At 45.5% G+C, this 24203-nt stretch overlaps 1 protein-coding gene across 1 annotated transcript in view; it reads right to left on the minus strand.

Annotated features, from left to right (window-relative positions):
- Window positions 1-4109: 4109 nt before the first annotated feature.
- Window positions 4110-24203, minus strand: part of GRK7 (G protein-coupled receptor kinase 7) — a 75163-nt gene continuing 55069 nt past the window's right edge. The window contains exon 4 of the mRNA XM_040427776.1: window positions 4110-4452. Coding sequence (XP_040283710.1) covers window positions 4110-4452 — 343 coding nt within the window. The remainder of the gene's footprint in view (window positions 4453-24203) is intronic.

Below are 24203 nucleotides of genomic sequence, written 5' to 3' on the forward strand. Positions count from 1 at the left end.
TGTTTTAGAATGTCACCAGCAGGCCCTTGCACATAATGTTTTTGAGGGTCACCAGCAGGCCAGCAATCATAATTTTTCAAGGGTGTGTATGATGCCCTCCTTTATGTGTAATAAAGGGTGTATAGGAGTGCCGGTTCCTTGTAATTTTTGGCAGCCCTTTCACTTAGTGCATAGGCTTTATGAGTGTAGGAGTCCCACTACCAGAACAATTGTACCACAATGTGAATGAGGCCCTCCTTTATGTGATATACAGGTTGTATCGGAGTGCCTCTTCCTTCTAATATTTGGCAGCACTTGCACTTTATATACAAGTAAATATACAGGAAAGAATGTTTCCTAACAATTTTTCCTCTAAAATCGATTTTATCTTCGGTTTTGCGCGCATTATTGTCAGTCTGTAAAATTGGCGTACTATTCGGACAACATCGTTCCCATTGACTTCCATTGTGCTCGGGTGCTCGGTAGAGCACCCGAGCATCCGAGGTGTTCTACTCGAGCACCCGAGCACTTTGGTGCTCGATCAACACTAGTTGGCAGTACATCTCCCTGGGTAAACAGAGGATGTGTCTCTAAAATATGAAAATTGTATGGGCCCCAAATGATCTTGTTTGCCCACATTAAATTTGCATTGATCGACGCCCCTCACATTGGCGCAAGAAAAAGGACCCTTAAAGGTGTATTCTCACCCATCTCTAGAACAGAGGTCTCGAGACCCATCATGCCTGATGAGATGGCTACTGGCCTCTAGATAGAGTATGAATAGACAGGTGGCCATACATGTGCACAGCTCTCTCCATTCACTTCAAAGGGAATCACGTAAATAGCTGAGCAGGCTTGGCGGGGCCACCTCTCCACTAAAGGGGTTTTCTGCCATTTTGATACTGATGACCTATCCTCTTCCTTTGTTTGAGAAGGCACCCGTGCTCCTGTGAGCGCCGTGGCCTTCTCCCTGCTCACCAAGCACATTGCCACACATTGTATAGTGGCTGTGCTTGGTATCGCGCTCAGCCCCATTATCCAAATCCCAGAAGACCCCTTTAATTTACCCTGGATGCAGCAACCAGTGGAGCAGAACTGGGGTCGAGGGACCCACTGTTCAGTAGGTGGGTGTGGGTCCCAGAGGTGAGACCTGCATCTATCACACATATATACCCACACATATAGTATCTCACAAAAGTGAGTACACCCCTAAGTGAAAATGGTCAAATTGTGCCCAAAGTGTCAATATTTTGTGTGGCCACCATTATTTTCCAGCACTGCCTTAATTCTCTTGGGCATGGAGTTCACTAGAGCTTCACAGGTTGCCACTGGAATCCTCTTCCACTCCTCCATGATGACATCATGGTACTGGTGGATATTATAGACCTTGCTCTCCTCCATCTTCTGTTTGAGGATGCACCACAGATGCTCAGTAGGGTTTAGTTCTGGAGATATGCTTGGGCCAGTCCAGCACCTTTACCTTCAGTTTCTTTAGCAAGGCAGTGGTCATCTTGGAGGTGTGTTTGGGGTCATTATTATGTTAGAATACTGCCCTGCGTCCCAGTTTCCAAAGGGAGGGGATCATGCTCTGCTTCAGTATGTCACAGTACATGTTGCCATTCATGGTTCTCTCAATGAACTGTAGCCCCCCACAGCCGGCAGCACTCATGCAGCCCCAAACCATGACACTGTATTTGTACTCCTCACCTGGTTGCTGCCACACACACTTGACACCATCTGAACCAAATAAGTTTATCTTGGTCTCATTAGACCACGGGACATGGTTCCAGTAATCCATGTCCTTGCAGGCTTTCTTGTGCATCATCTTTAGGGCTCATTCAGACGGCCGTATGCTGTCCGCAAAAATACTGAATGCTATCCGTTTTTTTGCAGATCCGTTTTTTTGCGGATCCGCAAAAAAACGGATAGCATTCAGTATTTTTGCGGACAGCATACGGCCGTCTGAATGAGCCCTAAGAAGAAGCTTCCTTCTGGGATGATAGCCATGCAGACCAATTTGTTGCAGTGTGCAGCGTATGGTCTGAGCACGGAAAGGCTGACCCCCACCCCTTTATCCTCTGCAGCAATGCTGGCAGCACTCATATGTCTATTTTGAAAAGCCAACCTCTGCATATGACGCTGAGCATGTGCACTCAACTTCTTTGGTCGACCATGGCGAGGCCTGTTCTGTATGGAACCTGTCTTGTTAAACCGCTGCACGGTCTTGGCCACCGTGCTGCAGCTCAGTTTCATGGTGTTGGCAATCTTCTTATAGCCTCGGCCATCTTTAAGTAGAGCAACAATTCTTTTTTTCAGATTCTCAGAGTTCTTTGAGCGATAACACCAAATTTAACACACCTGCTCCCCATTCACACCTGAGACCTTGTAACACTGATTAATCACATGACACCTGGGAGGGAAAATGGCAAATTGTGCACAATTTGGCCATTTTCACTTAGGCCCCTTGCAGACGAGTGTGTCCGGATTAGGTCCGGATGCGTCCCGGTGCATTGCGGAAAACCCGCGCGAGTAGGTACGCAATTGCAGTCAGTTTTGACTGCGATTGCGTTCTGATGTTCAGTTTTTATCGCGCGGGTGCAATGAGTTTTGCACGCGCGTGATAAAAAACCGACTGTGGTACCCAGACCCGAACTTCTTCACAGAAGTTCAGGTTTGGGTTAGTTGTAGTGTAGATTGTATTATTTCCCCTTATAACATGGTTATAAGGGAAAATAATAGCATTCTGAATACAGAATGCATAGTACAATAGGGCTGGAGGGGTTAAAAAACAAACAAAAAACTTTAACTCACCTTAATCCACTTGTTCGCGCAGCCGGGCATCTCTTCTGTCTTCTTTTGTGAGGAATAGGACCTTTGATGATGTCACTACACTCATCACATGGTCCGTCACATGATCCATCACCATGGTGTTTTTTTTTAACCCCTCCAGCCCTATTGTACTATGCATTCTGTATTCAGAATGCTATTATTTTCCCTTATAACCATTTTAGAAGGGAAAATAATAATGATCGGGTCCCCATTCTGATCGTCACCTGGCAACCGTGCGTGAAAATCGCACCGCATCCGCACTTGTAAAAAAAAAATTACGGAAAAAAAACGCACAAAGAGGCGCATGCTGCAATTTTCACGCAACGCACAAGTGATGCGTGAAAATCACCGCTCATGTGCACAGCCCCATAGAAATTAATGGGTCCGGATTCAGTGCGGGTGCAATGCGTTCACCACACGCATTGCACCCGCGCGGAAATCTCGGCAGTGTGAAAGGGGCCTTAGGGGTGTACTCACTTTTGTTGCCAGCGGTTTAGACATCAATGGCTGTGTGTGGAGTTATTTTGAGGGCACGCCAAATTTACACTGTTATACAAGCTGTACACTGACTACTTTACATTTTATCAAAGTGTCAGATCTTCAGTGTTGTCCCATGAAAAGATAGAACAAAATTATTTACAAAAATATGAGGGGTGTACTCACTTTTGTGAGATACTGTATATCCAGAGCATATGCCATAAATGTTTACGATGGGAATACCCCTTTAAATATACTCGACAAAGTCATACCACCCATAACACTGAAGCACAAGCCTATTCTCAGAACCACAGTCCATTCCTTTCTGGGAATCAGTATATATATATATATTCTAGTTGAAACTTGCATGATTTATTTTTGAGAAGATGAAATATTTAATGTAATAGGACAAGACAGTCAGATATGAATACCACGAAAGCAATGCTCTTAAACAATAAAACCAATCAAAACACCACAAATACCCCTTGTCCTCAAGCTTCCTTCTTTTAATAAAAAACAGACAAACTTTTGTGATAAGTTTATAAATGCAGAGTCTGTTGAGTAAGAAGTCAAAATGGAGTAACACACTGAGACACAAGAGATTTTTGTAAAAGATTGCCAAAACATACATACTCAAGATGACGGACGGTGGTTTCTTGGTAATAAGCTACCGGTGTCATTTGGACTGGTACTTTGTAAACAACCATCTTACAAGGACTTGGATGGAATGTACAGTGCGGTCTGTAAAGCATCAAATGCTCAATTGTAGGAATATGTTTAGAGAAGTAAGTCCCATTCTGCCGCTAATGTACAATGAGTGCCAACTATATTATAGAACATACTCCTGACTTCCTCTCACCACCACTCATGTATCTCCCAGTGCTTTCCCTGTTTGGGTCATTAAGTTCATCAAATAGTCCAGTGTCGATGATCTCCTTCTGCCAGCTGACTGGTATTGCGCCAGTAGAAAACCTCTTGAAGAATTTGGCATCTTTCTCATCAAACTCAACCCCTTTGACCTCAGAGAAATCAGCTATATCTGCAACGTCCTTGGCATAGACCACAGATGGGTCTGGTACAAATGGTGGGTCCACCATACCGGCTTCCAGCCTTTGGAAATTTATGGATTTAAAGAATTGATGTTTCCTTGGATCGTCATCATTGGTTCTGCAAGAGATTACATAACACGTCAGTGTACAGGTCAAGTTACAAAGACAGCAACACAGCTTGAAAAAAAAACTCACTCAGAAATATCAAAGGGGTTGTCCAGCCACTGAGACTTTTTGGAACATTGGCTTAAATCACCATAACATTTTGAAAAATCTTACTGATCTCCCTGCTCTTGATATGATATTTACTAGGCTCTTCTGGTCTCCTCTTACCGTTCCCTCACAACATGCAGCAAATGCTTGTTCAGCCAATCACTGGCTGCATGAAGCCCACCTCTGCCAATACTGGCTGAACAGGTCCACTGTGTTGAGATGTGGGAAGTCGAGTCCAAATGGGTGCCTACTGCCTAGCAAGTACTGAAATGGAAGCAGCAGCGTTACAGTAAAGTGATTATCCCTTATACAGTATGTATTGTTTTATGGTGCGAGGACAGCTGTCAACCCCTAAAATTCCCATCTGTGTCACCACTACCACACCTCTCATCCTTGCCTCCCCTCCCAGGTCGCTGCATCCTTTACCTCTCAGGACCTTTACCACACAACAGAATGTATACAGTTGGATCCACAAGAATAGTAGTACTAGGTCATCATGACTGAACTTTTGTGTCTAGCCAAAAACTATACAGGGAGTGCAGAATTATTAGGCTAGTTGTATTTTTGAGGATTAATTTTATTATTGAACAACAACCATGTTCTCAATGAACCAAAAAAACTCATTAATATCAAAGCTGAATATTTTTGGAAGTAGTTTTTAGTTTGTTTTTAGTTTTAGCTATTTTAGGGGGATATCTGTGTGTGCAGGTGACTATTACTGTGCATAATTATTAGGCAACTTAACAAAAAACAAATATATACCCATTTCAATTATTTATTTTTACCAGTGAAACAAATATAACATCTCAACATTCACAAATATACATTTCTGACATTTAAAAACAAAACAAAAACAAATCAGTGACCAATATAGCCACCTTTGTTTGCAAGGACACTCAAAAGCCTGCCATCCATGGATTCTGTCAGTGTTTTGATCTGTTCACCATCAACATTGCGTGCAGCAGCAACCACAGCCTCCCAGACACTGTTCAGAGAGGTGTGCTGTTTTCCCTCCTTGTAAATCTCACATTTGATGATGGACCACAGGTTCTCAATGGGGTTCAGATCAGGTGAACAAGGAGGCCATGTCATTAGATTTTCTTCTTTTATACCCTTTCTTGCCAGCCACGCTGTGGAGTACTTGGACGCGTGTGATGGAGCATTGTCCTGCATGAAAATCATGTTTTTCTTGAAGGATGCAGACTTCTTCCTGTACCACTGCTTGAAGAAGGTGTCTTCCAGAAACTGGCAGTAGGACTGGGAGTTGAGCTTGACTCCATCCTCAACCCGAAAAGGCCCCACAAGCTCATCTTTGATGATACCAGCCCAAACCAGTACTCCACCTCCACCTTGCTGGCGTCTGAGTCGGACTGGAGCTCTCTGCCCTTTACCAATCCAGCCACGGGCCCATCCATCTGGCCCATCAAGACTCACTCTCATTTCATCAGTCCATAAAACCTTAGAAAAATCAGTCTTGAGATATTTCTTGGCACAGTCTTGACGTTTCAGCTTGTGTGTCTTGTTCAGTGGTGGTCGTCTTTCAGCCTTTCTTACCTTGGCCATGTCTCTGAGTATTGCACACCTTGTGCTTTTGGGCACTCCAGTGATGTTGCAGCTCTGAAATATGGCCAAACTGGTGGCAAGTGGCATCTTGGCAGCTGCACGCTTGACTTTTCTCAGTTCATGGGCAGTTATTTTGCGCCTTGGTTTTTCCACACGCTTCTTGCGACCCTGTTGACTATTTTGAATGAAACGCTTGATTGTTCGATGATCACGCTTCAGAAGCTTTGCAATTTTAAGAGTGCTGCATCCCTCTGCAAGATATCTCACTATTTTTTACTTTTCTGAGCCTGTCAAGTCCTTCTTTTGACCCATTTTGCCAAAGGAAAGGAAGTTGCCTAATAATTATGCACACCTAATATAGGGTGTTGATGTCATTAGACCACACCCCTTCTCATTACAGAGATGCACATCACCTAATATGCTTAATTGGTAGTAGGCTTTCGAGCCTATACAGCTTGGAGTAAGACAACATGCATAAAGAGGATGATGTGGTCAAAATACTCATTTGCCTAATAATTCTGCACGCAGTGTATTTTGACTGCAAATTAGAAAAGAGGTGCCTGGAAAACATTTTTACCATTTAGGATCCTATAAACACTTTCTAAGCAGTAGCACACATGGATGTTTTCTGGGGTTAGTCCATATCTTGGACTATTAATCTAAGTCCAGGTTGGTTTGAAATTCTTGTACACCGTACAGCAAACCAGGATATCAGTGTCTGCCAGACTGGAGGTAAAACTTAAGAAATAAGGCTACATTCACACGTGCGTGGTGTGTTGCGGACCCGCAAATTGCGGGTCCGCAACACACCAGCCCGTCACCCCCATAGAAATACCTATTCTTGTCCGCAAGCTGCGGACAAGAATAGGACATGCTCTATCTTTTTGCGGAGCTGCGGACCCAAAATCGGGGCCACGCTCCGCAATTGCGGCTGCAGACAGCACACTGTGTGCTGTCCGAAACCATTCCGTCCCCATAGAGAATGAATGGGTCCGCACCCTTTCCGCAAAATTGCGGTAAGGATGCGGACCCATTTTGCGGACGTGTGAATGGAGCCTAAGACAGTTCAGGGTAGAACCATAATACAAAGTGATTAAAATTAGACTTTGCTTATACTTGCGTTATGGTCCAGTCGCAACTGGAGATATTGTTAACAGTGCAAGTCCGTAAAAGCTATGGAAACCTTTGTGCCAATTTTATTCTATGATTACAATTTACTCATTTGGGGCTAAAATAATTTTTAATTGATGAATGAACAACTGGACATTACCATTTGTTTTGTCAAAAATATATTATTACATTTTTCATCGTTTTTACAAAAAAAAATAGGGGTTAAAAATCAATCTGTTTGCAGACTCTCAATTCTGAGTCCCCGACTGTTAATGGCTCATGTGAAGCCTTATCTCTGATCTGACCTCATAAACACTCATTATAACTAAACTCTATAGCAGGGATGGCTCTCCAGCTGCTGCAAAACTACAATTCCCAGCATGCCAAGACTGCCTAGCCATTATCCCACAGCAAGGCATCTTGGAAGCTCTATAGCTAAGACTTCACATGAGCCGTCAGCTGACAGAGACTGAGAATTGATATCTGCAAATGATTTTCAACTCCTGTATCTCAAAAACTGCTGAAATCTGTTAATAAAGGCCAATTGAAAAAATGATTTTTAGCCCAAAATGAGTAAAATGCAATGATTAAAAAATGCCCTGAAAGTGTCCATAGCTTTTAAAGAGGTTGTCTCACTTCAGCAAATAGCATGTATCGTATTAAAGAAAGTTAATACAAGCCACTTTCTAATGTACCAATATTGTCCATTTTGCTTCCTTTGCTGGTTTGATTCATTTTTCCATCTCATTATACACTGCTTGTTTTCATGGTTACAACCACCCTTCAATCCAGCAATGGTTGTCATGCTTGCTCACTGTAGGATAAAGCGACTGTCTATGCTCACTCCTGTGGTCCCGGCCGCTAGAGAACCTGGTGCTTTTTCCTATAGTGTGCAAGCACGACCACCACTGCTGGATTGCAAGGTGGTCATAACCATGTAAACAATCAGTGTAAAATGTGATGGAAAAATGAATAAACCCAGCATTGTGCCATTCCTCTGTTACTACCCCTTAGGCCGCTTTAACACGAGCGTTACGGACTGGCTCCGGATGCGTTCAGGGTGCGTTCAGTGAAACTCGCACCATTTTGCAAGCAAGTGCAGTCAGTTTGTCTGCAATTGCGTTCAGTTGTTCCGTTTTTTCCGCGCGAGTGCAATGCGTTTTACACGCGCGTGATAAAAAACTGAAGGTTTACAAACAACATCTCCTAGCAACCATCAGTGAAAAACGCATTGCATCCGGACTTACTTCACTGAAGCCCCATTAACTTCGATGGGGCCAGAGCTGCGTGAAAAACGCAGAATATAGAACATGCTGCGTTTTTCACGCAACGCAGAACTGATGCATGAAAAAAAACCGCTCATGTAAAGGACCCATTGAAATGAATGGGTCAGGATTCAGTGCGGGTGCTATGCGTTTACATCACACATTGCACCCGCGTGGAAAATTTGCTCGTGTGAAAGGGGCCTTAAACTACATGTATATTAATGAATGAACAACTGGACATTACCATTTGTTTTGTCAAGGAGAAATGTTATTTCGCTTCAGGGCTGACAGTGGGAGACTGCATAGAACGTACTTTGTTACCCAGTTATCACTTGTAAAATTAATTTGATGCCTTTGCTAGCAATCTGGCAATGGTGTGTGAGTGGCAACAGACAAAGAACTAGTGGGCTGGGCTGGTATGGATTTCCAAATCACATTATTATATAAAAAATGGTAAAGAACTTTTTTTTTTTTATCTTTGTGTTCCACAAGCCATGACTTCCCCACAGTTTTGCTTGCATTTTGGTTTGGAGATCATGGACTATTTGCCATGAAAATATAATCAGTGAGTAGTTATTGAAGAGCTCATCTACAACCAGTACCACCACCGAGTTTGTCACACCCGTGCTTTATTAGATCTTGTTTAAAGGGGTTGTCCCACAAAAAATATTCTACATTATGGGCAGTATGGTGGCTCAGTGGTTAGCACTGGTGCCTTGCAGCGCTGGGGTCCTGGGTTCTGCATAGAGTTTGTATGTTCAGTGTGGGTTTCCTCCGGGTACTCTGATTTCCTCCCACCCTCCTAAAAATAATATAGCAAAAACAAAGACAGGTGCACTCTGCGGTCTTACTAACCCTCGTACTGGTGTAAAATTGAGAATTAGCCAACATATCCTGCTTGGAGGACATGCTACGGCCCAGGTAGGTTTAGCGTTAGGTCCCGAGCTACTTGAGAAACCTTGGCGCGGTGCTCGGGCTCAGACATGTCCTCCAAGCAGGATATGTTGGCTAATTCTCAATTTTACACCAGTACGAGGGTTAGTAAGACCGCAGAGTGCAGTATTTTTACTGTTTTATCACATGCACACATTTGCTATCTTGTGTAGGATGTCCATTGTGGTACTTGTGGTCCGCTGCAGGCATCCTCCATTGTATGCATTTTTGCTGGGGATTGCCATTAGCAGCGGGAAGTGCAGGATCTGCCCCCTCCGGTATAGATGCACCACTGCATATGGGGTTGAGCACTTCCTGCTTTTTAACACCACGCCAATTTGTAGTTTGTATTTCCTCCCACCCTCCAAAGACATACTGATAGGGAACTTCGATTGTGAGCCCCATTGGGGACAGCTTGATGCTAATGTCTGTAAAGTGCTTTGGAATATGTCAGCACTATATAAGCGCATAAATGAATAATGTTTCATACCAATACTTTTGTAATTGCATGTAATTAAAAATGTATTATAGCCAGTGAGTTATTCACAGAAATCTGTATAGCGCCACCTGCTGTTTGCTCTTTTTCTAGTTTCTCTGTCCTGCTCACAAAGATGGAAGTACGTGCTAAGTTCCATCCTTCAACTGCTACCAGCTGCAGTAGAGAGGACATGCCTCCTGAGAATGGACATGCCCCCTAAGCTGCTAGCTTGAAATAAATCTACCAGAGCAATTGGAGCAATGAATGGGGAGATCTCTGGATCCATGTGAGGTACAGGGTTGGGTCAGTGCAGTTTCTAGGTAAAATTTCTCTCTCTCTCCCCCCATCAAAACTGCTTGATGAAATCATATCAGAAGAGTACTTGCAACCGTCTCACCATATTTTTTTTTTTTATGCTTAACACAAGATTTATTGAGAGCAAAAGAAAATCATAAATTACTGCTAAGGCTACGTTCACATCACCGTTCAGCCTTTCCGTTCTCCTTCTCCGTTTAGGAGCAGGAGAACGGAAAGGACGGAAAAGGCACATAACTGACGCCAAACTGAGTCAAACAGAGCCCTTAGGACCCCATAGATTATAATGGGGTCCGTTATGTTTCCGCTCAGATGATTTTTAAGCGGAGACAAAAGTCCTGCATGCACAATCATGTGCCAGTAATAAGAGCCCCCCACCATCATGTGCAGGTAGACAGAGTGCCCCCCTATCATGTGCCAGTAGCCCCCTTATGTGCCAGTCGCCCCCCCTATCATGTGCCAGTAGCCCCCCTATCAAGTGCCAATAGCCCCCCATATGGGCCAGTATCCCCCCCCTTATGTGCCAGTCGTCCCCCCTATCATGTGCCAGTAGCCCCCCTATCAAGGGCCAGTAGTCCCCCTTATGTGCCTTTTCCCCCTCTCATGTGCCAGTAGCCCCCCTATCAAGTGCCAATAGCCCCCCATATGGGCCAGTATCCCCCCCCTTATGTGCCAGTAGCCCCCCTTATGTGCCAGTAGTCCCCCTTATGTGCCAGTAGCCCCCCTTATGTGCAAGCAGCCCCCCTTATATGCCTATAGCCTCCTATCATGTGCCAGTAGCCCCCCTTATATGCCAGTAGCGCCCCTTATGTGCCAGTAGCTCCCCTTATATGCCAGTAGCCCCCCTTATGTGCCAGTAGCCCCCCTTATGTGCCAGTAGCCCCCCTTATGTGCCAGTAGTCCCCCTTATGTGCCAATAGTCCCCCCTATGTGCCAGCAGCCCCTCTTATGTGCCAGCAGCCCCCCTTATGTGCCAGTATTGTAATTTGTACATATATATAAAAAATAAAAATAAACTTATACTTACCTCCTCCAGGATGCGATGCAGGCCTCTTCTGGCCTGTGTCCCTCGCTGGCTCAGGCGGCGCGATGACGTCATCGCGCCACCTACACCGGCCTCTGATAGGCTGCCGGCCTAGTGCTGGCAGCCTATCAGAGGAACAGGGAGGGGACACACCTCTCCCTCCCCTGCCGGCTGCCACAGCACAGACATCTGTATTGCCGTCCTGTTCTGTGTTTTTGACCCGCACCTGGTTTTGGCTCACAATAATTGATGAAAATAACTGAAGTGTGAACTCAGCCTAAGGGTTCATGCAGACGGCCGTTGCTTGTCTGCAATATGTGGGCACCGACCGAGTGCTCACCATATCACGGATGTGGACCCCAGGGGCGTACATAAAAATCACTGGGCCCCATAGCAGGAATCTAAATTGGGCCCCTATTCCCTTTTTATAGCCCCTCCTTTTGTTCCATGAACTATTCTTGCTGCTGCGTTTTATAATTTATGCCATCAGGGACGGATTGGGATTACAAAACAGCCCTGGCACACAAAAGAGGTATTAATAGATGCAGTGTGTACAGGTATATAGTATATACAGCAGTGTACTGATATGTGAGGTATGGGGTATAATATATGCAGTGTATACAGGTATACAGTATACAGTATATAGTAGTGTAATATGTGAGGTACGAGGTATAATAGATGCAGTGTGTACAGGTATATAGTAAATACAGCAGTGTGAGACATAGAAGGTATAATACTGTAGATGCAGTGTTTACAGAAATATGTGGTCAGTTATACATTATGGTCACTGTGTGTGTGAGGTACATGAGGTAGTGGTCACTGTAACTGTCTGAAGTATTATACATGAGTGAGCAATGAGTAAAAACAGGGCATGGAGGGGTGGTAAATGATGAGAAGTGGAGGACCTCCTCTTAGCACTCCATTCCAGTCTGTATAGATCAATGCAGAGCTGCTTGTGAACTTCTAATACTTGCTGTTAGTGGTTGAAGGACCTGTGATGATGTCATCACAGGTCCTGGCAGATATACCTTTGAAATCTAGGAACTACACCATTTTTGATGCAGTTCCTTTGCTAGATTCTGCAGGACCTGTGATGTTGAAGATGATGTCATCACAGGTCCTGGCAGATGCACTGTTCTAACCTGGGAACTACACTTTACACTGTGCAGTTCCCTTACAGGACCTCTGATTACATCATCAAAGGTCGTTTAGCTTTAGAAAGATAAACAGGAGCAATTAGGGGGCGGGGCCTCTCCTCCACTTCGGGCCCCTCTTTCTCACGGGCCCCATAGCAGCTGCGTGGTCTGCCTATATGGTAGGTACGCCACTGGTGGACCCATTCACTTGAATGGGTCAGCAATACAGAAGGTGCGGTGCGGAACGGAGGCACGGAACCCCGTGGAAGAACTATGGAGCACTGCTGTGGGGTTTCTCTCCGTGCCTCCGCACCACAAAAAAATAGAACATGTTTTTTTGCGGTGCGGACGGACCACGGATCCTTTCAAATTGAATGGGTCTGTTTCCGTCAGCGGCAACCGCATAGATGGTGCCCGTGCATTGGGAACAGCAAATTGCGATCCCCAATGCACGGAACGGACGGTTTGTGTGCAAAAGCCAAATTTATACCAAGATTCAATTAAAAAAATGCAATGGCTCAGTAATAAGGAATGCAAATGAAACAGACTGGAGCTAAGCAATCTATAGACTGCCAACAGGAGGGAGCTAGGAGGGTTGGGGGAATAAAGGAATCCACTTGTTTAAAGAAAATAAAAAATTTGGATATATCCAGATAGATGGTGAGTCACGTAGAAAATTAAGTCAGAAATATCAAGGCTAACGTGAAAATCTAAAAAATACCTTTATTATATCATATAGATGGGTAAGGGTACAAGTGTGCCCATATAAAAACGTATTGCTGTATAGCTATAACAAAATGAAAAACTCCCACTACAGGAAAGATACCATATAGTATATAGATACATATATATATATATATATATATATATATATATATATATACACTCACCTAAAGAATTATTAGGAACACCATACTAATACGGTGTTGGACCCCCTTTTGCCTTCAGAACTGCCTTAATTCTACGTGGCATTGATTCCACAAGGTGCTGATAGCATTCTTTAGAAATGTTGGCCCATATTGATAGGATCGCATCTTGCAGTTGATGGAGATTTGAGGGATGCACATCCAGGGCACGAAGCTCCCGTTCCACCACATCCCAAAGATGCTCTATTGGGTTGAGATCTGGTGACTGTGGGGGCCATTTTAGTACAGTGAACTCATTGCCATGTTCAAGAAACCAATTTGAAATGATTCGAGCTTTGTGACATGGTGCATTATCCTGCTGGAAGTAGCCATCAGAGGATGGATACATGTTCTCATTCTGTTTACGCCAAATTCGGACTCTACCATTTGAAAGTCTCAACAGAAATCGAGACTCATCAGACCAGGCAACATTTTTCCAGTCTTCAACAGTCCAATTTTGGTGAGCTCGTGCAAATTGTAGCCTCTTTTTCCTATTTGTAGTGGAGATGAGTGGTACCCGGTGGGGTCTTCTGCTGTTGTAGCCCATCCGCCTCAAGGTTGTGCGTGTTGTGGCTTCACAAATGCTTTGCTGCATACCTCGGTTGTAACGAGTGGTTATTTCAGTCAACGTTGCTCTTCTATCAGCTTGAATCAGTCGGCCCATTCTCCTCTGACCTCTAGCATCCACAAGGCATTTTTGCCCACAGGACTGCCGCATACTGGATGTTTTTCCCTTTTCACACCATTCTTTGTAAACCCTAGAAATGGTTGTGCGTGAAAATCCCAGTAACTGAGCAGATTGTGAAATACTCAGACCGGCCTGTCTGGCACCAACAACCATGCCACGCTCAAAATTGCTTAAATCACCTTTCTTTCCCATTCTGACATTCAGTTTGGAGTTCAGGAGATTGTCTTGACCAGGACCACACCCCTAAATGCATTGAAGCAACTGCCATGTGATTGGTGACTAGATAATTGCATTAATGAGAAATAGAACAGGTGTTCCTAATAATTCTTTAGGTGAGTGTATATATATATATATATATATATATATATAATGGGGAGGTCGGGGGATGTTGAACTATCCCTATATCGCCCTAGATATTCCTTCGCCCAGGGTTGCCCCCTGATGGTGGAGGTTCCCTGTCCCCGTACCTAAGACTGATATACCTCTAATATAACCCTACAAAAATAGGTAATATTAAAACAGTGGTATCAAAATAATAACACACAAAAATTTGGAGCAATATGAGCTCCTAGATATATAGATAAAGCTAATCAATCCCCAAAATGGTATAATGATCCCGACGCGTCACGCGTTCCACCTTTAAATAAAGGTTTATCAGGGGTAATACAGAAGTAAACATGAAGCAAGGTAGGGATCAAGAGATAGATAAATAAACCGATGTGAAATGATAATACTTATCTCCTTGACACATGAGTGGGACAGGATAGTCCCCACAGATGAAATGAGACAGCCTGAAGATAACGGCTATTGCTGGGGAGCCTACACAAAATACCTCCGGTGGATGCAGAACTATGCAGCTATCCACTTGTTTCACTGAAGTCAAAATGCTGCCTCTCTTCCATAATTTTAGATAGATAGGGGATAGATAGATAGATAGAAGATAGATAGATAGATAGATAGATAGATAGATAGATAGATAGATAAATGATAGATAGATACATAGATAGATAGACAGATAGGAGATAGATAGATAGATAACAGAGATAGATAGATAGATAGATAGATAGATAGATAGATAGATAGATAATAGATATGAGATAGATAGATAGATAGATAGATATGACATAGATAGATAAAAGATAGATAGATAGATAGATAGACAGATAGATAGGAGATAGATAGATGTGACATAGATAGATAGATAGATAGATAACAGATAGATAGGAGATAGATAGATAGATAGATAGATAACAGATAGATAGGAGATAGATAGATAGATAGATAGATAGATAGATATGAGATAGATAGATAGATAGATAGATATGACATAGATAGATAAAAGATAGATAGATAGATAGACAGATAGATAGGAGATAGATAGATAGATAACAGATAGATAGATAACAGATAGATAGATAGATAGATAGATAGATAGATAGATAGATAGATAGATAACAGATAGATAGATAGATAGATAGATAGATATGACTTAGGCCTCCTGCACACAAACGTATTTTTTTGCGGTCCGCAAAAACGGGTCCCGTTTTCCCGTGATCCGTGACCGTTTTTTCGTCCGTGGGTCTTCCTTGATTTTTGGAGGATCCACGGACATGAAAAAAAAGTCGTTTTGGTGTCCGCCTGGCCGTGCGGAGCCAAACGGATCCGTCCTGAATTACAATGCAAGTCAATGGGGACGGATCCGTTTGACGTTGACACAATATGGTGCCATTTCAAACGGATCCGTCCCCATTGACTTTCAATGTAAAGTCTGGAGTCCCTTTTATACCATCGGATCGGAGTTTTCTCCAATCCGATGGTATATTTTAACTTGAAGCGTCCCCATCACCATGGGAACGCCTCTATGTTAGAATATACTGTCGGATATGAGTTAGATCGTGAAACCTCATTTCCGACAGTATATTCTAACACAGAGGCGTTCCCATGGTAATGGGGACGCTTCTAGTTAGAATATACTACAAACTGTGTACATGACTGCCCCCTGCTGCCTAGCAGCATCCGATCTCTTACAGGGGGCCGTGATCAGCACAATTAACCCCTCAGGTGCCGCACCTGAAGGGGTTAATTGTACTATCATATCCCCCTGTAAGAGATCAGGGCTGCCAGGCAGCAGGGGGCAGACCCCCCCCTCCCCAGTTTGAATATCATTGGTGGCCAGTGCGGCCCCCCCCCTTCCTCCCGCTATTGTAATAATTCGTTGGTGGCACAGTGTGCCCCCCCCGCCCCCCCCTTCCGCCCTCTATTGTAATAATTCGTTGGTGGCACAGTGTGCCCCCCCCCGCCCCCCCCCCCTTCCTCCCTCTATTGTAATAATTCGTTGGTGGCACAGTGTGCCCCCCCCCGCCCCCCCCCCTTCCTCCCTCTATTGTAATAATTCGATGGTGGCACAGTGTGCGCCCCCCCCCCTTCCTCCCTCTATTGTAATAAATCGTTGGTGGCACAGTGTGCGCCCCCCCCCTTCCTCCCTCTATTGTAATAATTCGTTGGTGGCACAGTGTGCGCCCCCCCCCCCTTCCTCCCTCTATTGTAATAAATCGTTGGTGGCACAGTGTGCGCCCCCCATTGGCCCCCCCTCCCTCTATAGCATTAACAACATTGGTGGCCAGTGTGCGGCCTCCCATCTACCCCAATCCCCCCCCCCCCCCCCGATCATTGGTGGCAGCGGGTTACTAGCAATAGTACAATAGTAAAAGATTCATACTTACCTGGGAGCTGCGATGTCTGTGTCCGGCCGGGAGCTCCTCCTACTGGTAAGTGACAGTTCATTTAGCAATGCGCCGCACAGACCTGTCACTTAACAGTAGGTGGAGCTCCCGGCCGGACACGAACATCGCAGCAGCCGGTAAGTATGAATCTTCTACTATTGTACTATTGCTAAGCAACCATGGCAACCAGGACTGTAGTAGCGTCCTGGTTGCCATGGTTACCGATCGGAGCCCCAGCGATTAAACTGGGACTCCGATCGGAACTCCGCTGCCACCAATGATGGGGGGGGGGGGAGATGGGAGGCCGCACACTGGCCACCAATGTTGTTAATGCTATAGAGGGAGGGGGGGACGATGGGGGGCGCACACTGTGCCACCAACGAATTATTACAATAGAGGGAGGGAGGGGGGGGGGCGCACACTGTGCCACCAACAAATTATTACAATAGAGGGAGGGAGGGGGGGGGGGCGCACACTGTGCCACCAACGAATTATTACAATAGAGGGAGGGAGGGGGGGGGGGCGCACACTGTGCCACCAACAAATTATTACAATAGAGGGAGGGGGGGCCGCACTGGCCACCAACCTATTATTACAATAGAGGGGGGGGGGGGCCGCACTGGCCACCAATGATATTCAAACTGGGGAGGGTCTGCCCCCTGCTGCCTGGCAGCCCTGATCTCTTACAGGGGGCCGTGATCAGCACAATTAACCCCTTCAGGTGCCGCACCTGAAGGGGTTAATTGTGCTGATCACGGCCCCCTGTAAGAGATCGGGTGCTGCCAGGCAGCAGGGGGCAGTCTTGTACACAGTTTGTAGTGTATTCTAACTAGAAGCGTCCCCATAACCATGGGAACGCTTCTGTGTTAGAATATACTGTCGGTTCTGAGTTTTCACGAAGTGAAAACTCAGCTTTGAAAAAGCTTTTATGCAGACGGATCTTCGGATCCGTCTGTATAAAAAGTAACCTACGGCCACGGATCACGGACACGGATGCCAATCTTGTGTGCATCCGTGTTCTTTCACGGACCCATTGACTTGAATGGGTCAGTGAACCGTTGGCCGTGAAAAAAATAGGACAGGTCATATTTTTTTCACAGCCAGGAAACACGGATGCGGCTGCAAAACTGTGCATTTTCCGTTTTTTCCACGGACCCATTGAAAGTCAATGGGTCCGTGAAAAAAAACGGAAAACGGCACAACGGCCACGGGTGCACACAACGGTCGTGTGCAGGAGGCCATAGATAGATATGAGATAGAGAGATAGATAGATATGACATAGATGGTATATTCTCTGCAGGCTGCCTCCCCCCTGTACCTATCAGGTTATGTCTGCCAACAAGCCCTTGTCATTTATTGCAGCACAGAGAGGACAGAGGGGCCGGCAGCACATATGTCCGGTCATTAGAGGGTGACATTCTGAACTCACCAGTAAACCACAGGAGCAGAGGAGGCCATTACCTTCCCAGTGCAGGGCCTCCAGTGAGAGAGAGGAAGGGGCGGGGCCAAGGTCTGCCTGACTGCTGTGGAGCCGGTGCTATGGAGGCAGCCCCCAGCTCCTCACTACAGCATCAGGACCCTGCAGGCTACAGTGGGCGAGAGACCAGGGACCAGCGCTCCTTGCTCTGCTATCTGTGCTCTTCTCAGGTGCGGCCACCAGCTCGCTTCCACTTCTGTCTGGGCAGCTCAGCAGGGGGCCCGATTTAGGGATGGGGGCCATGGGCAATTGCCCTGTTTGCCACCCCTAACGTCGGCCCTGTCAATAACCCACCTCTACCCCACTTGACAGGTCATTCAGTGTATGACGTCAATGAGCACCGATGAAAGCACCTATTAAGGTATCAAATATGTGAAATTTGCAGCCCATCCTGAAGCATCATGAGGCTAAAATAATGTAAAAATCTTTTTTTTTTTTTTCCCCTCACCATTTAGAAAGGCATGAAAGATGCAAAAAAACATAAAAGACTGCAATGTGACTGCACAGTAATAGATGCTGACTGTCTACAATGCCCTCTACTGGGGGATAATATGTATTTAGTTTACAGGTTACAGGACACATACTCAACACATTTTTTGTTGACTGGGTTTCTTGCCTTTGACAAATAATTCCTGTTATTCTATGGAGAGAGGTAGATCAGTGTCTACCAGGTGGTAAAAATCCAACCTGTCTGATCCTTGGTTTCCTCAAAGCTAAAGTTTGGCTGTTCCCATAGGTATCAGCTTTTTGGCAGCTCTGGTCAAAATTGGCAGCATCTTCTCACATCTCATGTCAACCAAAGGAATTATTACTCAACTCTGGTCTCCAAATACTCCTATCAGTATAAAGTGGAGAGTCACACATTTAGGATGGTTCCACACACAGTGTCCCACATTCACTAATGCTGTCTAATAGACCTTAAAAATGAAGACCAGGTAGTCAGAAGATCCACCAAATTTATCTCCGTGACACACTCCATACGATAGATTTGGCACTTCTTCATAGAGGTTAGACACTCTCCTCTTTTTAAGTCAACTCTTTGCTGGCTTAATGCAAACCATAATTTCTCTCAGAAAAACTTGGGCACGGCGGAAATAATATTGCAGCAAATAATAACACTGAACCAAGCCCACTTTGAGGCAGAGACAAGAAACCGGTAAGAGTGGCGCACATGATGACATCACCACTCTGGGAAAGCACGTTCTGCTGTCTCCAGTGAAGGGGACACTCACTCCTCACTGGATGCAGCAGGAAATGATCTGAGCTCCCAGCGTGATGACATCATCAAACTGGGAATGCCGGTCAAGTGGATGAGGTGAGCCCAGGTCCTTCCCTGCTGCATTCAATGAGGAGAGAGTATCCCCACATTTTCAAGTGGAAGAGGTGAGTAATTATTTTTATACAAGCAAAATGGGGGCATTAATAATGCTAGGGCTACTAAAGGGTGCATTATTATTACTGGGGGCCACTAATGGAGGCATTAATCATACTGGGGGCCACTAATGCGGATGTAAGAGGGTGAAACAGCCACCATTGCTTAAATACGGTTTCCAATACTGTTGATGTGATTTTTTTCTTGTTAGAGTTGTCATTGTGCAGTTTTACCACTAGAGGCCGCTGTTCCTCCACACAGTTAAGTTTTGCTAAGTATTTGGATATGCATAAGAGGTGGAGATGACTCATGCTGCTGCTGTGAAGAAGCAGGAAATTGTGAGCTGAGCAGACATGTCTGGGCCGAGACTGGAAGACAGCATTGTGTGCCCTCCTCGCATCAGTGGGACTTGGAGTGGCCAGGGTCACTGTTGGGAGTGACTGATGGCTGTCAGTGATCCAGATGGTGTCCAGGAGAGAGAGAGGATCGGTTCCCGGAAGGCTGGAAGAGCCGTGGACCAGTCGGGGCTGCCATAAGAGGTGAAGTTACTCAGCCTGGAGAAGAAGCAGTCCGCCATTTTGTGAGCTGTCTGAGAGAACCGTGTGGATCCAGATTCTGTTCCTAGGGAGGAACATCGGCATCAGGAAGCTGATCAGAATAGAGGGTCAAAGTTACAGGTCCTGCAGGATCACATGTTGTGGCAGGGACTTGCTGTTTGGTTTGGACAGGGCCGGCGCTTCCATTGAGGCAAGGGGGGCAATTGCCCCCGAGTCCTTAGGGGCGCCGGCCCGCAACTAACTTTAGGCAGGGCCGGCGCTTCCATAGAGGCAAGGGGGGCTCTCTCCCTCCCCCTGTGCTGCTGCTGCCGCCGCCTCCGCCAATAAGAAGAGAGATGGGAGGAGGAGGGGAGGGGCTGTGGCCACTGCGCCACCAATGAAGAAAACTGACCTGTAATACAAATACAGGAGGCGGGTGCCGGAATCAAATAGCCGGGACCCGACCTCTATGACAGGTAGCGGCACCTGAGTGGTTAACTGCCGCTGATCGCAGCCCCCTATCATAGAGGTCGGGTGCCGGCTATTTCATTCCGGCACCCGCCTCCTGTATTTGTATTAACACGTCAGTTATCTTCATTGGTGGCGCAGTGCGCCCCCCCCCCAACACCCCAGTATAATAAACATTGAGTGCGCCCCCCCAGTATAATAAACATTGAGTGCGCCCCCCCAGTATAATAAACATTGAGTGCGCCCCCCCAGTATAATAAACATTGAGTGCGCCCCCTCAGTATAATAAACATTGAGTGCGCCCCCCCAGTATAATAAACATTGAGTGCGCCCCCCCAGTATAATAAACATTGAGAGCGCCCCCCCCCCAGTATAATAAACATTGGTGGCGCAGTGGGAAGTGCCAATGAGGGTTAAAAAAATAAATAAAAAATTAACTCACCTCCACCAATTGATCGCGCAGCTGCCGGTCTCCTGTTCTTTCTTCAGGACCTATGGTGATGTCACTGAGCTAATCACATGGTCCATTACCATGGTGATGGATCATATGATGTACCATGTGATGACCACAGTGATGTCACCACAGGTCATTTGACAGGTCCTAAAGAAAGAACAGGAGACCGGCATCTACGTGATCAATTGGTGGAGGTGAGTTAATTTTTATTTATTTTTTTAACCCTCATTGGCACTGCCCACTGCGCCACCAATGTTTATTATACTGGGGGGGAGCGGGGCGCTCTCAATGTTTATTATACTGGGGGGGCGCACTCAATGTTTATTATACTGGGGGGGCGCACTCAATGTTTATTATACTGGGGGGGCGCTCTCAATGTTTATTATACTGGGGGGGCGCTCTCAATGTTTATTATACTGGGGGGGCGCTCTCAATATTTATTATACTGGAGGGGCGCACTCAATGTTTATTATACTGGGGGGGCGCTCTCAATGTTTATTATACTGGGGGGGCGCACTCAATGTTTATTATACTGGGGGGTGCACTCAATGTTTATTATACTGGGGGGGTGCACTCAATGTTTATTATACTGGGGGGGTGCACTCAATGTTTATTATACTGGGGGGGCGCACTCAATGTTTATTATACTAGGGGGTGCACTCAATATTTATTATACTGGGGGGCGCACTCAATGTTTATTATACTGGGGGGCGCACTCAATGTTTATTATACTGGGGGGTGCACTCAATGTTTATTATACTGGGGGGTGCACTCAATGTTTATTATACTGGGGGGCGCACTCAATGTTTATTATACTGGGGGGTGCACTCAATGTTTATTATACTGGGGGGCGCACTCAATGTTTATTATACTGGGGGGCGCACTCAATGTTTATTATACTGGGGGGTGCACTCAATGTTTATTATACTGGGGGGCGCACTCAATGTTTATTATACTGGGGGGTGCACTCAATGTTTATTATACTGGGGGGGCGCACTCAATGTTTATTATACTGGGGGGCGCACTCAATGTTTATTATACTGGGGGGCGCACTCAATGTTTATTATACTGGGGGGCGCACTCAATGTTTATTATACTGGGGGGGTGCACTCAATGTTTATTATACTGGGGGGGGCGCACTCAATGTTTATTATACTGGGGGGGCGCACTCAATGTTTATTATACTGGGGGGGCGCACTGGCGCCACCAATGTTTATTATACTGGCGTGTATATAATGTTTATTATATTGACCTTCTACTTAGCATTCTGTATTAAAGAGTGCTATTATTTTCCCTTATAACCATGTTATAAGGGAAAATAACACAGTGAATAGACTTTCATCTTAGCAACCAAGCGTGAAAATCGCACCGCATCCGCACTTGCTTGCGGATACAATGCGATTTTCACGCAGCCCCATTAACTTCTATGGGGCCTGCGTTGCATGAAAACGCACAACATAGAGCATGTTGCGATTTTCACTCAACGCACTCAAGTGATGCGTGAAAATCACCGCTCATCTGCACAGCCCCATAGAAGTGAATGGGTCCAGATTCAGTGCGGGTGCAATGCGTTCACCTCACGCATTGCACCCGCGCAGAAATCTCACCCATGTGAAAGGGGCCTAAGGGTGAATAGGACAAGGGTTCCAGCCCCTAAGGGAACTAATAGTAAGTAAAAATAAAACACAAACACTAAGGCTACTTTCACACTTGCGGTAGTGTGATCCGGCAAGAAGTTCCGTCGTCGGAACTGCCTGCCGGATCCGCCGATCTTGATGTGACTGAAAGCATTTATGAGATGCATCCGGATCCATCTCACAAATGCATTGCAAGAATGAATCCATCTCTCCGCTTGTCATGCGGACAGACGGATCCGTCTTGTATCTTTTTACACATTTTTACTGGCATGCGCAGACCGGAAGGACGGATCCTGCATTCCGGTATTTTGAATGCCGGATCTGGCACTAATACGTTCCTATGGGGAAAAATGCCGGATCCGTCCTTCAGGTAAGTCTTCAGTTTTTTTCGCCCGAGATAAAACCGTAGCATGCTGCGGTTTTATCTTTTGCCTGATCAGTCAAAACGACTAAACTGAAGACATCCTGATGCATCCTGGACGGATTTCTCTCCATTCAGAATGCATGGGGATATGACGGATCAGTTCTTTTCCGGTATAGAGCCCCTGTGATGGAACTCTATGCCGAAAAAGAAAAACGCTAGTGTGAAAGTACTCTAAAATATTAAGTTTAAATCCCTTTCCCAATTTTACATATTAAAAATATATACAATAAATAAACATATTACATAGCGCTGCATCCGAAAAGTCCAAACTATTAAATTATTAAAAAATATCTCCTATGCGGTGAGCATTCGCCATTTTTTAGTCACCTTGTCACCCCAAAAAATAGGATAGGAGTGTTCAATTATGGGCCGAACGTTTCATAAAATGCGAAATGCACGTGGCTTTTTTGCGTGATATTGAGTATCGCAATACTTTTTTATGGTGATGAAAGCGAATCAAAATTTTGGTATTGAAACAACCCTACGCCGATCTGATCGGCGTAGCGTTGTCACGGTACCAAAATTTTCATTCGGTTTCGATTTGGCGACTAAAAATTTAATTTGGCTCCTAAATTTTTCAGTCCAGGAGCCAATGGCTACTAGGTATTTTTTTTAGTCTGGAGCCCTGCTATCAGAGGCCGGCGCAGGCGTCATCGCGCCGCCTGAGCCGTACACAGCGCGGGACACAGGCCGGAAGAGGCTGCCAAGGAGGTAAGTATAAGTGGTTTTTTTTCTGTACAATACTGATGGCTACTGGCAAATGATAGGGGGGGCCCTATGGCTAGTGGCACATGATAGGGGGGGCCGCCTATGGCTACTGGCACATGATTAAGGGGCATCTATGAGGGCACATTTCACTGGCACATTATTGGGGGACATCTATGGGGGCACTTCTTACTGGCACATTATTGGTGGCACTATAGGGGCATCTACTGAGGCCACAAAGAACGGTTATTTTATATGGGGGCTCTGTATAGGGGCATTTTATACTGGGACACATTGTGGTGGGTACTATGGGGAAGGGGGGAGAGGACTACTACGGGGGCACTGAGAAGGGGTATTTTATGCTTACAAATTATGGGGGACACTGAGGGCATCTACTGGCGCACTATATATCGGGCATTTTATACTGGTACATTATGGGGGGC

Source organism: Bufo bufo, chromosome 4 (genome assembly GCF_905171765.1).
Source record: "Bufo bufo chromosome 4, aBufBuf1.1, whole genome shotgun sequence".
NCBI classification, from domain to species: domain Eukaryota; kingdom Metazoa; phylum Chordata; class Amphibia; order Anura; family Bufonidae; genus Bufo; species Bufo bufo.